At 30.3% G+C, this 17591-nt stretch overlaps 1 protein-coding gene across 1 annotated transcript; it reads right to left on the bottom strand.

The window, feature by feature from the left end:
- Window positions 1–4259: 4259 nt before the first annotated feature.
- LOC106763366 (trichohyalin-like) lies at window positions 4260–10130 on the bottom strand. Its single transcript, XM_014647564.2, has 5 exons — window positions 10051–10130; window positions 9625–9730; window positions 6823–7203; window positions 4804–4861; window positions 4260–4720 (listed from the first exon to the last, which is right to left on the bottom strand). Exons 1-5 carry the CDS (start codon window positions 10128–10130, stop codon window positions 4383–4385), a joined length of 963 nt encoding a protein of 320 aa, XP_014503050.2. The 3' UTR covers window positions 4260–4382.
- Window positions 10131–17591: the final 7461 nt, after the last annotated feature.

Below are 17591 nucleotides of genomic sequence, written 5' to 3'. Positions count from 1 at the left end.
GAATGGCCGAATGCATGTGAAGCTGAATGCTCGAATACATGTAAGACCGAACAGTTGAAGGCATGGGAAGCAGAATGGCCGAATGCATGTAAGGCCGAACGGCTGAATTGAATGCATGAGAGGACGAATGGCTGAATACATGTCAGGTCGAACGGTCGAAGGCATGGGAGGTCGAATTTCCGAATGCATGGGAGGTCGAATGGATGAATACATGTAAGATCGAACGAATGAGAGACTGAATGGCTGAATACATGTAAGACCGAACGATCGAAGGCATGAGAGGCCGAATGACCGAATGCATGGAAAGCCGAATGACTGAATACATGTAAGACCAAACGGTCGAATGCATGGGAGGTCGAATGGTTGAATGCATGTAAGACTAAACGGTCGAATGCATAGGAGGCCGAACGACCAAATGCATGGGATAAAATGTGATAGTGATGTCATAAGCATTTATTCCAACAAAATAATTTAAACAAAAAAAGTCTATGCTTTAAGAAATTGAAATAAGCATGATAGTAATGTTCAATTAAAGTAAATCTTGAGATTTATGGCATTCCACATGTTAGGAAGGAATTTTTATCATATCTTCTAGTTGATACGACCTCGAGCTAAGTGGTAAGGGCTATGATTGCGGCTACGACTTTGCTTGTGTCTTCGCTCGACCCTTTGATATGATCGTTCGGTTTCTCTGCGTTGAGACTTTTCTCTGGTAGGACTCTTTATTCGGGTCCTTTCTTCAACGAATTTCTGTAGATGGCCTCCTCGGATGAGCCTTTCTATCTCATCTTTTAATACATCACATTCCTCTGTAGTATGTCCTCGGTTTAGATGAAACCGGTAGCTTTTTCTTTCGTTAACGTCTTTTGGAGAAGACTTTTTTCGAATTATAAGAAGTTTAGTATTTAGAGCTTCCTCAAGAACTTTTACCCTGGGTGCCTTGAGGGGAGTGTAATGGTTATACCTGGGTGCTCAGATGAAATCCTTGTGAAATGTACCTCCATTCTTTGTGACTACTATTGAATGACTGTCTGCCTTATTTCTTGCTTCCACCTGTAGAGACTTCTTGTTGTTTCTTTGTTTGTGAGATTCGCATATCCTTCATACGAATGAATTCAACTACTCTTTCTTGGAGCTTTTCCATAGTTTTTAGTGGTCACGCATACAAATTTTCAGCAAAATATCCTGGTCTCAGGCATGAAGGCAGATTGTTGATAATAAAAGAGTGATTGACCTCTTTAACCCGCCGTGTAGTTTCAGTATACCTTTTCATAAAGGCCTTCAAGGTTTCCCCTTTCTCCTGTTTAGTATTTACCAATTCCGCCTGTGTTATCTCCTGTTTCCAATTGGAGGTGTATTATCTTCTAAAGAGGGTTTCTACGGTGGCGAAGTAATCCATTTTTTTGGGGGAAGAGTGTTATACCACTCCAATGCCTCGTCCTTGAGTGGTAAGGAGAAGGCTCTGCATATGACCGGATCACTGTTGGTGTACAACGTCATTGCATTGGTGAAGATCCTGAGATGATTGTCGGGGATCTATCGAGCCATCACACTTCTCTAATGCAGCAGGATTCTTTTTCGACATTGGAGTTTGCATGATGATCTTCGTAAAAGGGAGTAAACTGATAGGCTGAACGGTTTGGAGCGGCGATGGTCTTCTCCTTCCTCAACCGTTCGGATTGGTGGGCTGGGACGGCTGTCGATTACGACTTCCCTCATTTTCATTATCTTGATTTGAGGCGGACCGCTCCGCATGGACTCGTTCCGCCCTTAGCGCCGTAATCTCCTTTGCGTGCTTTCGCTGAATCTCTTGCTATGCTTGCGCCTACGCCTGTATGGTTCTTGCCTGTGCTTGTATCTGTGTTTGCATCTGTGCTATCAAATCTTTGGTATTTTGTTGTTCGTCCATGCTCCTCGTGGTCACCATTTGGGCTTCTTCTGCTTGCTCTCGGCCCAACGGTGGGTGCCAAAATGTTTCGGTAGGGATTTTGTGGGACTGAGATGCTAACCTGTTTGACGTGCCTTCCCTGCTTCAGATCGCCTGATCACCTGAACCTCTCGCTCTCCTTCAGTCTAGGCCGATCGGTCGCCTTCAGTGTCGATCGCTTGGCTGCTCCCAACTATGACCACTCGGTCTCTTGATGCCGGTCATTCGGTATTAGTGCGAATCACTCCGGTTGCCTCAACCTCACCGCTCGGTTGCCTTCAGCTTTGACCGCTCGCTTACCTTCTTGACAAAGGGGAGAGGTACTTGCAAAAGGAACTCCAACGCTCAAGTTTGGAGAGGTTTAATGAGCTTCTGCTCACAATTGCATATTTAGTGAATTGTTATCACTATTGAGTATTTGGATCTTGTAAAACGTGAGTAGAATATGAATGGAACCTCCTTCGATGATGGCCCTGCCCTTGTATTTATAAGTTGTCTCATGAACCCTTAAGCCCAATAAAATATAAATAGACTTACCTAAAAATCTAACCGGTTGCTCATAAACCACTTATTAGTATCTTAATCGCTTATCAATATCTTTAATCAGATCTTCAATCAGATATTCTTCATTATTTTATTCTCCTTTAATTATTTTATCTTCTGTTAGACTATTGGCCTAATAGCTTTAGACGTTGGCCCAATTTTGACCCATAATTGATAAAAATCATTTGCCATATTGGCCATAGTTGTGACCGAACGATGCTGAGTAGATGACCGTTCGGTCTCAACTAGGTATGATACAATTATAAATAATATTAGAGTTAAAATTAAAATTATATTTTTCGTTTAAGATTATAGTTCTATTTCGTTTTTCATAAATAAATGTATGTAAGAGTAACCGATAATACTAAGGTGTACGTCCTTATACAATACTCTCAACTACCAAAAGCAACTTACTGTGGTCATCCCATGTTCAGCCATGTATTCGTACGTTTACCCACATGCTGTGATCCTCAATTCATGATCGTTGCCGTTGGAATGACCACCGCCACTGTTCTACTGTCCACCGTGGTAATGATCACCACCTTATCACTGTTCTACTGTCCACCGTGGTACTGATCACCACCTTATGATGAGATTTTCTTTTTATTACGATAAATGGAGAAATTTACTACTTCTAAATTATTAAAATATGAAAATGAACGAAAGTTGACTTCACCATCAATATACTTTTATACTATTGATATATCTTTGATTTATGGGTTAAATATGTTTTTAGTCCCTATACTTTAGGACGATTTTGGTTTTAGTCCCTTTTTCAAACTAAGGTACAATTTAGTCCTTCAACTTTAGAAAACTCTGGTTTTAGTCCTTTTTACCAAATTTTTTTAATTTTATTTGCTATTTCAAACGCTTTTCATTATAACATTTGGATAGTTTGTACTGTTGGACACATTTTTGCTTCAATGTTAAATAAGAAAAACGTTTAAAATAACAAATAAAGTTAAAAAAAATTGGTAAAAAGGACTAAAACTGGAGTTTTCTAAAGGTAAAGGACTAAATTGTACCTTAGTTTGAAAGAGGGACTAAAACCAAAATCGCCCCAAAGTATAGAGACTAAAAACATATTTAACCCTTGATTAATTTTGAAAAATCATAATATTAATAAGTTTTGAGTTTAATTTATATAAAATATTAATATCACTTTCAATTTAAAATCTTAAAATCTAAAGAATATGCGATACTCAGTTTTTTTATATTTATCAATTTAGACACTTGAATTTCTAACAATATGTGATGATATTATTTTTAGGTTTAAACCCTTAAATCGTCCCTATTTTTGGGGCACTTTCCCAATTTCGTCCTCCTTTTATTAAAACTCCCAATTTGATCCTCAAAAGAGTCAATTTGAATGAAATTGACCCTTTCCGTTTAAAAAAGTTAACACCGTCAAGTATTTTGCCAGCACAGTGAATGAGGTGTTAACTTATGCACAGGTGGCCTTTGTAGTCATTCATCTGATGAAACATGGCTTTTTACAAAAATTAGAAATTAAAATAGTTTTTGGACAGTTAAAAAGGAACTTAAATATGAGATTCATATTGGCTTTTTCATTAAGTTGAGAGGAAGAGGGTTTTCAAAAGGGAGAAGTGCAAAACCTGCAGAAGCAAAAATTGTGAGCGAATTGTTCTATGTTCATTGTTGACGAAGATTGGGAAGCTATCAAGCCCTACCCATCAACATGGATTCCAAATATGTTAACATGGATTCCAAATAAAAACCCTAATTCACTAAATTTTGGAAAGCTAAACAGACAACAAACGCTGCATTGAAAATTAATAAATTAGTCAAAATACACGTTGGATAGCAAAACAATTGCAGTGAAAATAAAATGAGAACAAGCTTAAATCTGCATAAAGCCAATTGAAATTAAAGTAATAGTTTTCATAGATTATCATACATTCTTCAATTTCTTCATCTTCGAAGGTGGCCATCTACCCTTCTTCCTCAATTTGCACTTCCGAAGAAGCCTTTTCCTTCGCAACCTTATCTTCTTCGCCAGTTTCATCCTCAGCTTTTGCTCCTCTCTCTCCTTTACCTTCGACTCCAATGGAAGTTTATCCACACTGACGCCACTTTCTTTCTCGCTCACCGCCGGAGGAAGCGCTTCCGCGGGCAAACTAGAGCCGTCTGCGGCGGCAGAGACAATCAGCGCGCCTTTGTTCCCTCTGGGTGTGGTGATTCGAACTCCGTTGAAGGGCTTCGAGGGATGAGCCACGTGTACTCTTAAAGCTGTGACAGTGGAAAAAGATGAAAATGTATTAGGAAGAAATTGAGGTAAGAAAGAGAGAGAATTGGGAGTGAGGAGTAGTTACCAGTGGTAATGGGAAATGCGAGAAGGGAGGAAGAAGAGGGGAAAGTTGATGGGTAGGGCTGTTAGCTTCCCAATCTTCCAAAAACTATTTTAATTTCTAATTTTTGTAAAAAGCCATGTTTGATGAGATGAATGACACGTTTCATGACTACAAAGACCACCTATGCATAAGTTAACACCTCATTTACTATGTTGGCAAAATATTTGACGGTGTTAACTTTTTTAAACGGAAAGGATCAATTTCAATCAAATTGACTCTTTTGAGGATCAAATTGGGTCTTTTAATAAAAGGGGGACGAAATTGGGAAAACACCCCAAAAATAAGGACGATTGAAGGGTTTAAACCTTATTTTTACTTTGAAATAAGTTCATGCTAGGTGTACCGTATGTTTCTTCTAAATTGACCAAACAACCAACTAGTTAGTCAGACAAATATGATATTTTACCATAATAATTGAGTGTCTGAAATTTATACAAAAAGATTGAATCACCAAGATGGAACAATTTAAAGTAAAAAACCATTATGCTTAAACTCCAATAATGATTAATGGAATTTGGATCGTAATTAGGCTAATAATAATAAAAAATTTATCACAAAATTTATAATTTGAGGTAGATTACATATTTATTATTCTGACTTTCAGATTGAACTAACTTTTCTTTGATAAGTATTCGTCGATATTGACAAAGGTAAAATTACTTGAAGTAAAAAGTATTAGACAACTAACTCTTAGAAAAAGATTATCGACCCCACATACTAAAACACCGACTATCACTGCCATTCCATGAAAATTTTATTAAAAACAAAGAAAAAGGAAAGAAAAACATGAAGATCCACACTAAACCCATGATAAAATTATATCGCACACATAAGAACAAAAATCTCTTTTGAAAAAAAAAATACATGAAAATCCTTTCATGCTTTGAACTCCACCTACTGGGAAAAGACAAATTCTTCATATTTTTAAAATATTTATCATTAGGAATCCTCTCACATTCTAAAAAAGTTTTTTAATTTTTAAAAGTTTTTTCTTTGAAAGATTTAATATTAACTTTCTTTAGTCTATTTTTACTGGATTTCCTTTAGTTTAAACCGATTCATCCTCCTCCTTAATATTATAATCTTTCCTTTCATTATATTAGTCTATTTATAAATTATTTTTAATTCTTTCGTAAAATGAGTTTTTTTAAATATCAAATGATTAAGAATTACTGTTAAACTAATCTACTTGTTTTAAAGAGAGAAAGTTCATTGTAACACAATTATTATTATTATGATGTATCACTACCCATGTTCTGATTGAGCAATAAACTATATCACAACAGATTGCATCATACTGAACCACAATATGTGCACTTATCACTTTAGATGATAATGCTCTTCAATATATTATCAATTTTCTCATTTCTAGCAATAGCAAATTTTCAATTTATATTAAATTTTTATATTTTTTCGCAATCACATAATAATAAAAAATTATAACTATATAAATTCTAAACTAAAATAATAAACAAATTATGAATATTTTAATAATTTAAAATACAAATAAATATAAAATTAAGAGATATAAATATATTCAGATTTTTATACTAAATTTATAAAATTAAATATTTTCCTCAAAATGACAGTACGAGTAGTATGACCGATCTTTCATGGTCATTTTATTCTTTTATTTTTTATTTGGAGAAAGTTAAATAGATTTTATAAAATAATTTGTTTAGATATTTTGTTTTTATTTTTTTAATTTCTTTTCATTTCTCTTTCCGATTTTCCCATTTATCTTAATTCTTGCTCAGAACAGAACCCATCACCACTGTTAACACACTCTAAACAACCACGAAACATGAGACTAAAATTTGAAATAACATAGATGGTTGGTAATAGCAGTTACAGTGGATAATTTGAAGCTTAACATATCTAAATTCAAAACTACTAACTAATCTTTAGCCTACCATTATCATTAAGTCATAAAAGTTGAGATTCATTTGATCTTCAATGGCTTTCACAATCAATCTTAACTTCTTCCATCTGCTGCGTAAGTGTCTGCATGCTCGCTTCAATCAAACCCAGCAACCCTTGAAGCTCTTTCTTGGTTAAATCTTTCAGATTAGGAAATTCTCCAGTTTCATCATGCACTTGAAGCATGTCAAGGAACAACTCCTTCAATCTATTCTCCTCCTTCAGCTTCCTCAGCTCCTCCTTCGCCTCTCTGATCATATTTTCTACTCTCTTCTCTTCTTCTCTCTCCATCCTTCTTTCTTCCTCTTGTGCCCACTCAACCACTTTCAACTCTTTCAACTTCTTCACCATCTTTTTCTTCTTCTTGAATGTTGCTTGCCTCACTAACTTATGCCTCAAAACTATAACTTTCACTCTCCTCTGAACAAACATGGCTTCTTTCTTGTAGTCACAAAACAGAACCAATTAGGGTTTACACTGCTTGTTTGCTCTGTGGTTTTTAGATGCAAACGATGTGCTATTTATATAAGTATTCTATCATACAAATTTCTCTTAGGTTTTCTTTACAAGGAAAGAGATTCAAAAAATGAAGCCGTTTATCAATTAAAATCAACTTATTTGTAAGTTACGAAAGAAAAATATTAAAAAAAGTTATATGTAGTTTTTTTATAAGTTAACTTATAAAGAAAAATATTAAAATCAGTTATATGGAGTTTTTATTTTAAGATAACTTACATACAAAATTATTTTTATTCTATGTAGAAACTTATTTTTTTTCCCTCTTAAAAGTTTATAGGACAAAACGTACGGACGGATAAAGTTGAATGTTTTTTACACCTAATGAGTAACCAATCTCTTCATTATATTATTTACTGATATAATGGACAGGTATAATTTAATAATTATTAATCAGTTTGACAGCTAATAATTAAATAATAAGTTTAATGCAATGAAAATTAATAATATTATTAATTAGTGAAACTTGATAAATGATAATAAAGTAATGTGTTAATTGAAATGATTAATTTTAATCTAAAAAATTTAATAATTAGTATTGAAAATTGAGTAATATTAATGATTATTAAGATATTTGATAATTACTAATAAGTTAAGTCATATATAATAATAAGTAATAAATGAATAAATGAAATGATAGATGAGATTTTAATAAGTATAATTTAATAACTATTTATTGTTAGTGATGATTAATAAGTTTAATATAATAATAAATGATAAATTTAATAAGAAGTAAAAGTTTAATGTAGTGATAAATTAATATGATAAATACTCACCAAAGTAATTAATATTTTAAATATAAATAATTAGTAAACTTAAAACTTTATAGCAAAAAAAATGTAAAACGTAATGATTTTGAAGTAATAAATTAATGAGTGAAATATATAATAAGTGATAAATTTATGATTTTGCTTTATATTTAATAATCATGAATAAAATAATTATAGATAAATATACTACCCAAACCCCATTGATACTCGGTAAATATCTGTAAAATATAAGGTGAAATAATAGATGATTTTTCTTATAATTTTGAAATACATGAGTGATTTATAAAATATTTTGTTATTAAAATTACTCTGTATTCCACTTTTTTTTATTTGAACATTTTTATTTTTTAAAAATATAATAAAAGATGAAATAGTATTGTAAAATATGTGTATTTAATGAGAGAATTTTATTTATATATACTAGTGTTCAATTCTTTTATGATAATAAAAATTAATAGTATTGTTGTTACTATTACCGTAAAAATAAATTTAAATGATTTTATAATTTTATTGTAGGTAATTTTTTATAGATAATGTTTTTATTATAAATAGTTATTTTGTTTCAAAAGAATAGTTAATTTTTTTTAAAAGAAAAGAGTTAAACTGAAAAAAGAGAGTTTAATTTTTAAACTTAGTAACTAAAAGAATAAAATTGATAAAATAGTTAGTTTTTATTTTAAAAAAAACACTTAAAAGATAAAATTGGAAATAAAATATTTAATATGAAATCTTTATGTAATAATATAGATTATTATCTTTAGTTTATCTTATACAAATATATATATATATATATATATATATATATATATATATACACACATATATATATATATATTTATTTATTTATCATGCATTTTTAATGTAATTAAAGTCCTTTAAAAATTTAAATTAAAATAAACAGTAATGTAATTAGGACTTTACTTTGCGAGTAACGTATCAAAATAATAAATTAATAAAAATTATCATTTTTATTTTAATGCAAAATTTACGACATAGTAATTACTTATTCAGTATTATTTTATGCTCAACTATTATGTATTATGAAGTTTTGTTTAACTTAAACTAAAATAATCATCATTACTACTCAATTTTTTTGTTTATAAACATAGATTAGTAATATAATAAATTTTAGATTAGTAATAATATATAATAAGACCCTATAAATATAATAAACTTAGTATGTCTCTATACATTTGAAGAAAAAATCAGTACAATTCTTGGACCTGCACGTATATTATATATTATAAAATATTATTAAAAGAACAAAATATGTTCACTTAGAACCTGAATATATTCTGTAAAAGCTTTTCTTTTCAAGTACTATTTTTTTCATTGTTCTTTAATATTTGGTACCTGTCATTCAATACTCTAATCTAAATATAATTATAAGAGAAATCCTACAAAAAGTTTTCCGAGACTCAAGTCATCAATTAGTTAGAATTATTTTTTTGTCAAATATCAATTAATACAAAAATAATCGATAAATTATCATTAATACTTATAGTATTTTACTTCGTTGATCATGATTTCAACTGAATAAGTCATATTTATGGAGGTCATCAGCTTTGAAACTTACCGATCCAATTACATGTTGAGACGCAATCACGAGTTTTAATTCTTTAGCGATCCATCCACGCTCTAGTCGAGAGACACGATTCAGATTGGAACTCAGTTCTTGGTACCTGATACATTACTATGTTAAGGCTACATACTTTGCTTGAAAGGATAAGAAGGTCTTTAGCCTTACAGAGTACAAGATAAGTTGTCTAAATTTTAAGGTAATAATATAATAAAACCCATTCATAAAAGAAAAAAAAAATAAGTAACTTATATTATAAATACATAGATTAAATATGTTTTTGTTCTTATATTATAATGTGATTTTGGCATCTCTTTTCAAAGTTTGATTATCATACTTAGGAAATACATGAATACAATATTTCCCATCCAATGACATTACGATTTTTTCAACGTGTGTCCAAGTATATATGTCCATACATACTCCTGTCTTCCCCTTCCCATCTTTTTCTTCTCCTCTTCCTCCTCCTCCATCCTCGATGGCCTGTCCTCCTCTTCTTCCATCCTTATGGCCGCTCTTCCCCTCTTTCACCCTCTTAGCTTCTTCTCCCCTCCGCACACCCCTTCTCCTACTCTCTTGATTGCAACACTTTTATTCTAATTCTTAACCTCTTGCATGCTTAACTCATGCCATTTCATTCTTTGTTTCAGAAACTCAATTCACATAAACTATTTACAAAGTATCAACCTTTTCTATTTAATCTCCTCATCTTCTTTTCCTCTAAAATCTAACCCATAAATTTTGATATTTCTCATATTAGCTGCAATTATTCAAACATCAAATATAATAGCTTTAAACCATTTTTTGGTCCCTAAGAACTCATTTGATAATTTTTTATAATTTAGGAATCAAAGGTTTATATTTTTAAAAGCGGGGACTAAACTGAAAATCCGCTCATAACTTAGGGACCAAAAAGAGGTTTAAACCAATATAATATTTAGAAAATAAGGGACGAGGATTTGGTTCAAATATGTAATATAATTTATTGAAAAAATTAAACTGATTTTAATAAAAAAAAAACAAATAAGTTTACGATTTCCCCCAAATTGTACTGACATTTTTTTTTAATTATTAGAGAATCATTACATTGCAACTTCCATTAATTTAAATTAACAAAACCTCAATTCCGAATCTTCTCCTTCCCTATTGTCAATTTCAATCTTTGCCACCACTATCAAGCCAAGGAGTCCAACTTTCATGCCCTTTACCTCTTATAAACAAGAATGTAGGTTTCTTCACACTCTGAATTCCGTTTCATAATTCCTTCGTAATGAGATGATAGAAGTTGAAAGGTTGAAAGAGTGGGGGAGGAAAAGGATTGACCATGGAAGGTAGGAGACACTAGTGCAAAAACAACGTATAAGTCACACGTTCAACGTCCAACACACTGACATTTTTTTTAATTCTTAGAGAATCATTACATTGCAACTTCCATTAATATAAATTAACAAAACCTCAATTATGAATCTTCTCCCTCCCTACTATCAATCTCAATCTTTGCCACCACCACCAAGCCAAGGAGCCCAACTTTCATGCCCTTTACCTCTTATAGAGTTGTCAAAATGGGTTACAACCCGCGGGCCAACCTGGCCCGTCACGGGTTTGAGCCGGGTTGGATTTGAAAAAATTGTATTTTTTTTATGCGGGTCAGATTTCAACCTGACTCATTTAAACCCGGCTCATGCGGGTTGAACCCTTGGTGGGCCGGGTTGGCCCACCAACCCACCTACCTAAATTTATTTTATTAAAATTTAATTTTAATTTTATAAAAAAATATTTATTATTTTTTTTGCTTGAAAAAATTATTAGGTTCTCTAATTTCAAAAATAATTAAACATCGTTGTAAGTGAAATTTGAGAGTGAAATTTGTTTAGGTTTGAATATGGAAACTTGTAATTTTTTTTATTTAAAAAAAATTGTAATTAAGTGAGCCAGTGAGCCAACCCGTGGTGGGTTGAGCCGGGTTCAAATTTTTCTGGCTCGTTAATAAACGAGCCGGGTTGGGTTGGCTCACTGAGTGACCAACCCGTGGTGGGCCGGGCCGGGTCGAGCCGGGTTACCCGTTTTGACAACTCTAACCTATTATAAACAAGAATTCAGGTTTCTTCGCACTCTGAATTCCATTTCATAATTCCTTCGTAATGAGATTATATAAGTTGAAAGGTTGAGAGAGTGGGGGAGGAAGAGGATAACCATGGAGGGTAGGAGACGCTAGTGCAAAAACAGCGTATAATGTCACACGTTCAACCTCCGATCATTCAATAGCCAACGTTAAAAATGATCGGTGACATCTTTGTAAATAAATGCAATTATTAAACGTCGTTTAGAACTGTAATTTGATGTAAAAGGATATGAAACGTTGAATGCCCTATCGTTAGACATCAAAAGGTTAGTGAATTCAATAAAAATTTGAGCGGGAGATTGAAAATTCATTCACTTTATCTCAACGCACGAGACCCTCTTCTCTGCTCAAACTTTTTTCAAACGAAATTTGACGACCATCACATGTAATCTTTCTTTCATTTGATACAAATGCATGTTAATTAATTACTTTAGGTATGATTTTTGTTTGTTTTCATTGATTATTTTCGTGTTTTTGTCCTCCATGGGCGCATTCTGCTTTCTCTCTCACTGGTGGCAACACTTTATTCTGATGAACCCACCTTTTTGAAGATTAGTTTTCCTTTTCGTTTTGCAGAACTTATTTGTTGAACTTGTTTGTTATTCTTTTTATTGAACTTGTTTGTTGTTGTTGTTTGTTATTGTTCTTTGTTGTTGATCCTATATTACCATTCATAATTCATGCTTTATAAAATACCAAAAACTAAAATTTGTTGCTTTTTTGTTTTTCAGATCTCGAGTTATAAAAAAGGATCACAATTAATTAAAAAAAATTGATTAACGTCACAAAATTCGACGTTAAATTAATCTCGAATTTTTTGAATTCGAAATGAAAGGCCAAAAATATCCGACATTGTACGTTGTTTTTGTACGAGTGGGGTGAGTAAGAGCCATAGGGAAGGTAGGGGAGGGATAGAGAAAGGTACACATGGACACATACACTTGAACATAATGACAACACCATTTGCTACATAATTTTTTTTTTAACATTATTAGGTAAAGAGTAGTGTATTAATACATTTATTAAGTATTAGGACCAAACATGATTATAGATGATAAAATTACTCGTGCCTGCGAGTATTCCCGAAAAATGGTTGGTAACTGGTATTTTAGTATCCATTTATAAATGGGTTGAGTGTAAATATCATTTACCTTTACTTACGGGTATCCGTTACTGCAAAAATTAAATTAGAGTTAATTTATGTTTTATTGAGTTAAATTTTATTAAAATTAATTTATATTTTATTGGATTAAATTTAATTTTAACTAAATTTTAATTTATGTTATATTTTATAATTTTTTTTAATTTTATTTATATTTTAATTTAAAAATTTATAAAATATCTTTTTTGAAATAGTTGTGGATATCCACAAATATTCACATGTTTTAAAATACTCATGAATATTTTTTAAATAGGTATCCGAGGATAACAAAATATATAACAAATGGATTTTTTGTTGTTTTTTGTTGCTGTGTCCGATTCGACTCATTCTCATTTCTAAACATAATAAAACTTTGAAATATAAGTAATTTCCAAAATCGTATTATACTTTAAGAACCAAAATCATAATTAACCTTAAATATATAAGTGAATAATGAATCAACGTACATAAAATATAATATTAGATTAAACAATAAATGATATATATTTTTCAAAAAAGTGATATTAAGTATTTCATATAGTGATGGAACTTCTTAGTACTATAAAAGGTTTTGGCCACCATAATTTTTTAATATATATAAATTAATATATAAAAAATTAATTTATTTTGATTTTAGTATTTTATATATGTGATATATCCTCAAAATATTTTACATATTTATTTTAACATCTCCAGAATATTTATTAAAGATCCATTACTAATGTCATAATAAATACTAATAATTGATTCAATCAACGATTTATATTACTAACGAACCTAACTAAGAGTAAATGATGAATAAGAATTCATTATAACTTAAGCAATTACACATGTTAAAATGTGCAAAAACTTTTTAGTTGATGATTACAAGATGTTTTAGTCTATTAAACTTTAAGTTTCAATAAAACAAGTCAATCTATATTATATCATAGATTTCTTTAATTAATACACAAATTCAATCATGACTCACGTGTCATCACAAACTTGTAAACTTCAATGTCATTCGTAGACATAATATGTGAATCATTATAATAACATTTCATATTATCTTACATTACTTAAATAGATTAAACGAAAATATTGTAATTAAGGCTGGGCAAAAATAATTGAACTGCACTGTAGTATAGTTAACTGTATTATATTATACTAAAAAAAAATTGATTCATTTTTACTATAACTTAAATATACTGTTTTATGGTTCAGTTTTTAAAAACTGATCTTAAGAAATTTTTGGTTCAGTTAACTAACTGTACTGTGTTTTAAGCCCCTTCTTCTCCTGCATCACTCCCTCTCATCTTAATATAACATTCATTAAAACACATTAATAATATATATTTAAAATTTGAAATACTCATGTATTAAATTGAATGCGTGTAAAGTCTTATCATGTATTATAATTAATAACTCTTACTTACAGTGATGTAATTTCCCATTACATAAATAATTATTATTATTCTCTAATTACTTTTCTATCTATTTCTCCACACATTAAATTTTTAAAGTCATTATTTCAAAATTATTTATTTTTAAAAGTTTTGTTATTTTTACGTTAACGTTCATATACAGTTTTATTATTTCAACCTTATCTTTCATATACAGGCAAAACATTTGTTTATGTTATTTATAATAATAAAAAAGTTAACATCAGAAATAAATAAGATTAATATTAATTATATATTAATAATAAAGTTATTAAATAAAATTTTAATTTTAATTAAATTAAATATTACTAGGTGTTAATATTTATTTTACATTTATAATAAAATTCTTATGCAATCCTCTAAAGACCCATGAAAAAGAAGAAAACAAAATAGCCTAATAAGCAAAAAATTGTATGGCTTAAGTGACTTTTTAAGTTTTTTCAGAAAACAATTTTGAAAAAACGTCATTTGTTTGAACGAAAATAAAATTAAAAAAACATAGTTTTGATATTTATTCATGAGTGGAAATCTTAAGTTCAAGTGAAAATATAAAAAATCAGTTTATAAAATTAGTGCAATTTACAATTTAGTTAGTATAGTTTAGCTCAGTTTATATTGTAGTTTAATACAATTTAGTATAGTTCAGTTTAGTTAGTAGTTCAGTTCAATTTATATTGTAGTTTAGTACAATTTAGTACAATTCAGTTTGATAAAACAAAAAACAATTCAGTTCAGTTTCTCTGAACTATTTTACAGTTCAGTTCAGTTTAAACAAACTAGTTTTTAGTTCAGTACAATTTTTAGCAGTTCAGTGCAGTGCAGTTCCATTTGCCCACCCCTAATTGTCATCATCATATACCATACCTTTTTTGTTGAGATTCTAAATGTAAGTCTAAGTCTCACATTGAATAAAAATAAAAAAATAAAACACTATATAAAGGTGAAAGACTTATTAATATACCAATAGTTTATATAAGTGATTGACTCAGATGAACTTCCTTCTCGATAGACCAAATACTTTTTACTTCATCATAATATAATTCATAATACCCTTTCACTTCATTATATTGCATCAGAATTTAAAAATAATTCATAAAGCACAAAACATTTTATAACAATTGTTAGAGATAATGAGTGATGTCAAGTTGCACCCATCTATCCATACTTAAAAATATAACTCATAAAAAAACTAAGATGATAAGCTGCTACTTTTGTTAAGAACTTAAGCTGAAAAGAATTATCTTATTTCGCTTAAAAGTTCAAAAATCATAATAACTTCAACTAAAATTATTATCAGCTTGATCCTGGCTCACTAAAACAACAATAACTATAATTCTAGACATATATTTTAATTGATTTTAAGGCCATTGCAAAGCTAAAAACAAGGAAAAAACTTTAATGAAGACTACTAAGCACAATTTGAAAATCATTGATTTTCTTAGTGCATAAGTGAAATTAACAAAATTCTTTCTCCACTTGTTTTTGGGTCTAAATATGCTGAACACATTTTTATCTGTTGAGAAGAGAAAATTACAATTAGTTGAAGTGCATTCAAGTTTAAGAGCGATGTTAGTTCTTTAAATTAAATTCACTCACTGAATTTTCCATTCGCTTACTTTAAATTAAATTATCCATCTTCAAATATTCCATACATAATTACTAATTAATTGCTCATGCAAGCATATAATATAGGCATGCAAACTTTCCTTCGTGCAACTAAACCAAAATAAGATGAAGAAAAATTCTCTCTAAACAAAATTCAACTCATAACTTTTGTTTTCTTTTTGCTATCTCTACTGAGACAAACTCGTATTTTGAAAGGAATACACACAACTTAAAAATATGGAAAAAATTAGATGAAAATATATGTAAATAATTTTTATAAAATAAAATTTAAACAATTATTCTTTTTATTTATAATTCTTTTAACTTAAATAATAAAATGTTCATATTTTATATCATTTTAATCATTTCTACTTTTAGAAAATTAACTTAGTTCTTACAATAATTATAGTTTTATAATTATAAAATATAATTAAACGTGTTTTAATTTTGGTCTCTTCCAATTCCAAATAATAGAATTATTGACATCTTTTTATTTGTTATACCAATCTGAAATACAAAGCTAGTTTTTAAAAGGTTTAATACCTATTTTGGTCCCTCTTTTGGGAGGGTTTGTTCAAAGTGGTCCCTCCTTTTTTCAAAAGTTCACTTTAGTCCTATCTTTCGCAAAAACTGTTCAAGTTGGTCCTTTTGGGTAACGGCGTTAACTTGACTAACGGCAGAGCTGCCAGGTGGGTAATGTCTGATGATGTGGCATTGTTAATTGTTTTAAAAAAAATATATAATTGTGAGGTGTAAATTAATATAATTAGGATTGGATTAAAAAAAGGAATTAGAGATAATTAGGGTCAGAAGATTGATTGAATTTGGGGTAATTCGAATTCGATTGCGATTGGGATTGAAATTGGGGTCCGTTTAGGGTTCGTCAGCGCGATTGAAATTGTGTTCTTCTAAAGATTTTTAATCTGGAAAATATTTCTCCTGTGAGTTTGAATGAGCTTGTTGCGATTTGGGGGTTTTGTAGTACTGACACCCATGAAGGATGCACATGTCTTTCTGTTCATTGCAAACAATACAGTTACTGTATATAAGCCCCTTTTCTTATTCTTTTTTCTTCCATTAATTCTTCCACTACGATTCTTTTTTTCTTTCCAACTTTTATTTTCTCTGCGTTTTAAAATTTACTTGCTTTGTAACTTCAATTTGTGCTTCTTGTTGTTGAAGAGTAGGTGGCACGACGTCGTCTAGGTCTAGTTTAGGGTATGGAGCATAATCTGTGGTGTGAGGCTGAGATGCATATTGGGATTCTTTATGTTTTGTTTTGACAGTTTAATTATTGGTGAAGAGAGGCGATGGATTGCAATGGAGAGTGGAGGAGGAAGAGTAAACGTATGAGGAACTTCAATTTCAAATCCTGCCAAAATTGTCAAACCTGTTTAAAAAGATTCAATTCATGTTTTCAATCTCTTTCTGGATCTGCTCTATAAGGTTCAAAACAACTACGGAGAAGTGTTGGCAAAAAATTAAAGACAGAGTTTTGATGATGTACAGAATTGCACAACACATGATCCAAGAAGACAAATTGAAGATCTCTTATTATTGAAAGCTTTTGTAATAATCATAGTTGATGTATTAGTGCTCAAATATGTAATAGGGTTTGATTCTTGTACTCTCTATATGATAAATTGCTGTTTAGAATCAAACACAAGTGGTTTTA

This window comes from Vigna radiata, chromosome 6 (genome assembly GCF_000741045.1).
Source record: "Vigna radiata var. radiata cultivar VC1973A chromosome 6, Vradiata_ver6, whole genome shotgun sequence".
Lineage (NCBI taxonomy): Eukaryota > Viridiplantae > Streptophyta > Magnoliopsida > Fabales > Fabaceae > Vigna > Vigna radiata.
Note: the sequence above shows the minus strand (reverse complement) of the source record. Positions and strands in the feature narration are given on the sequence as shown.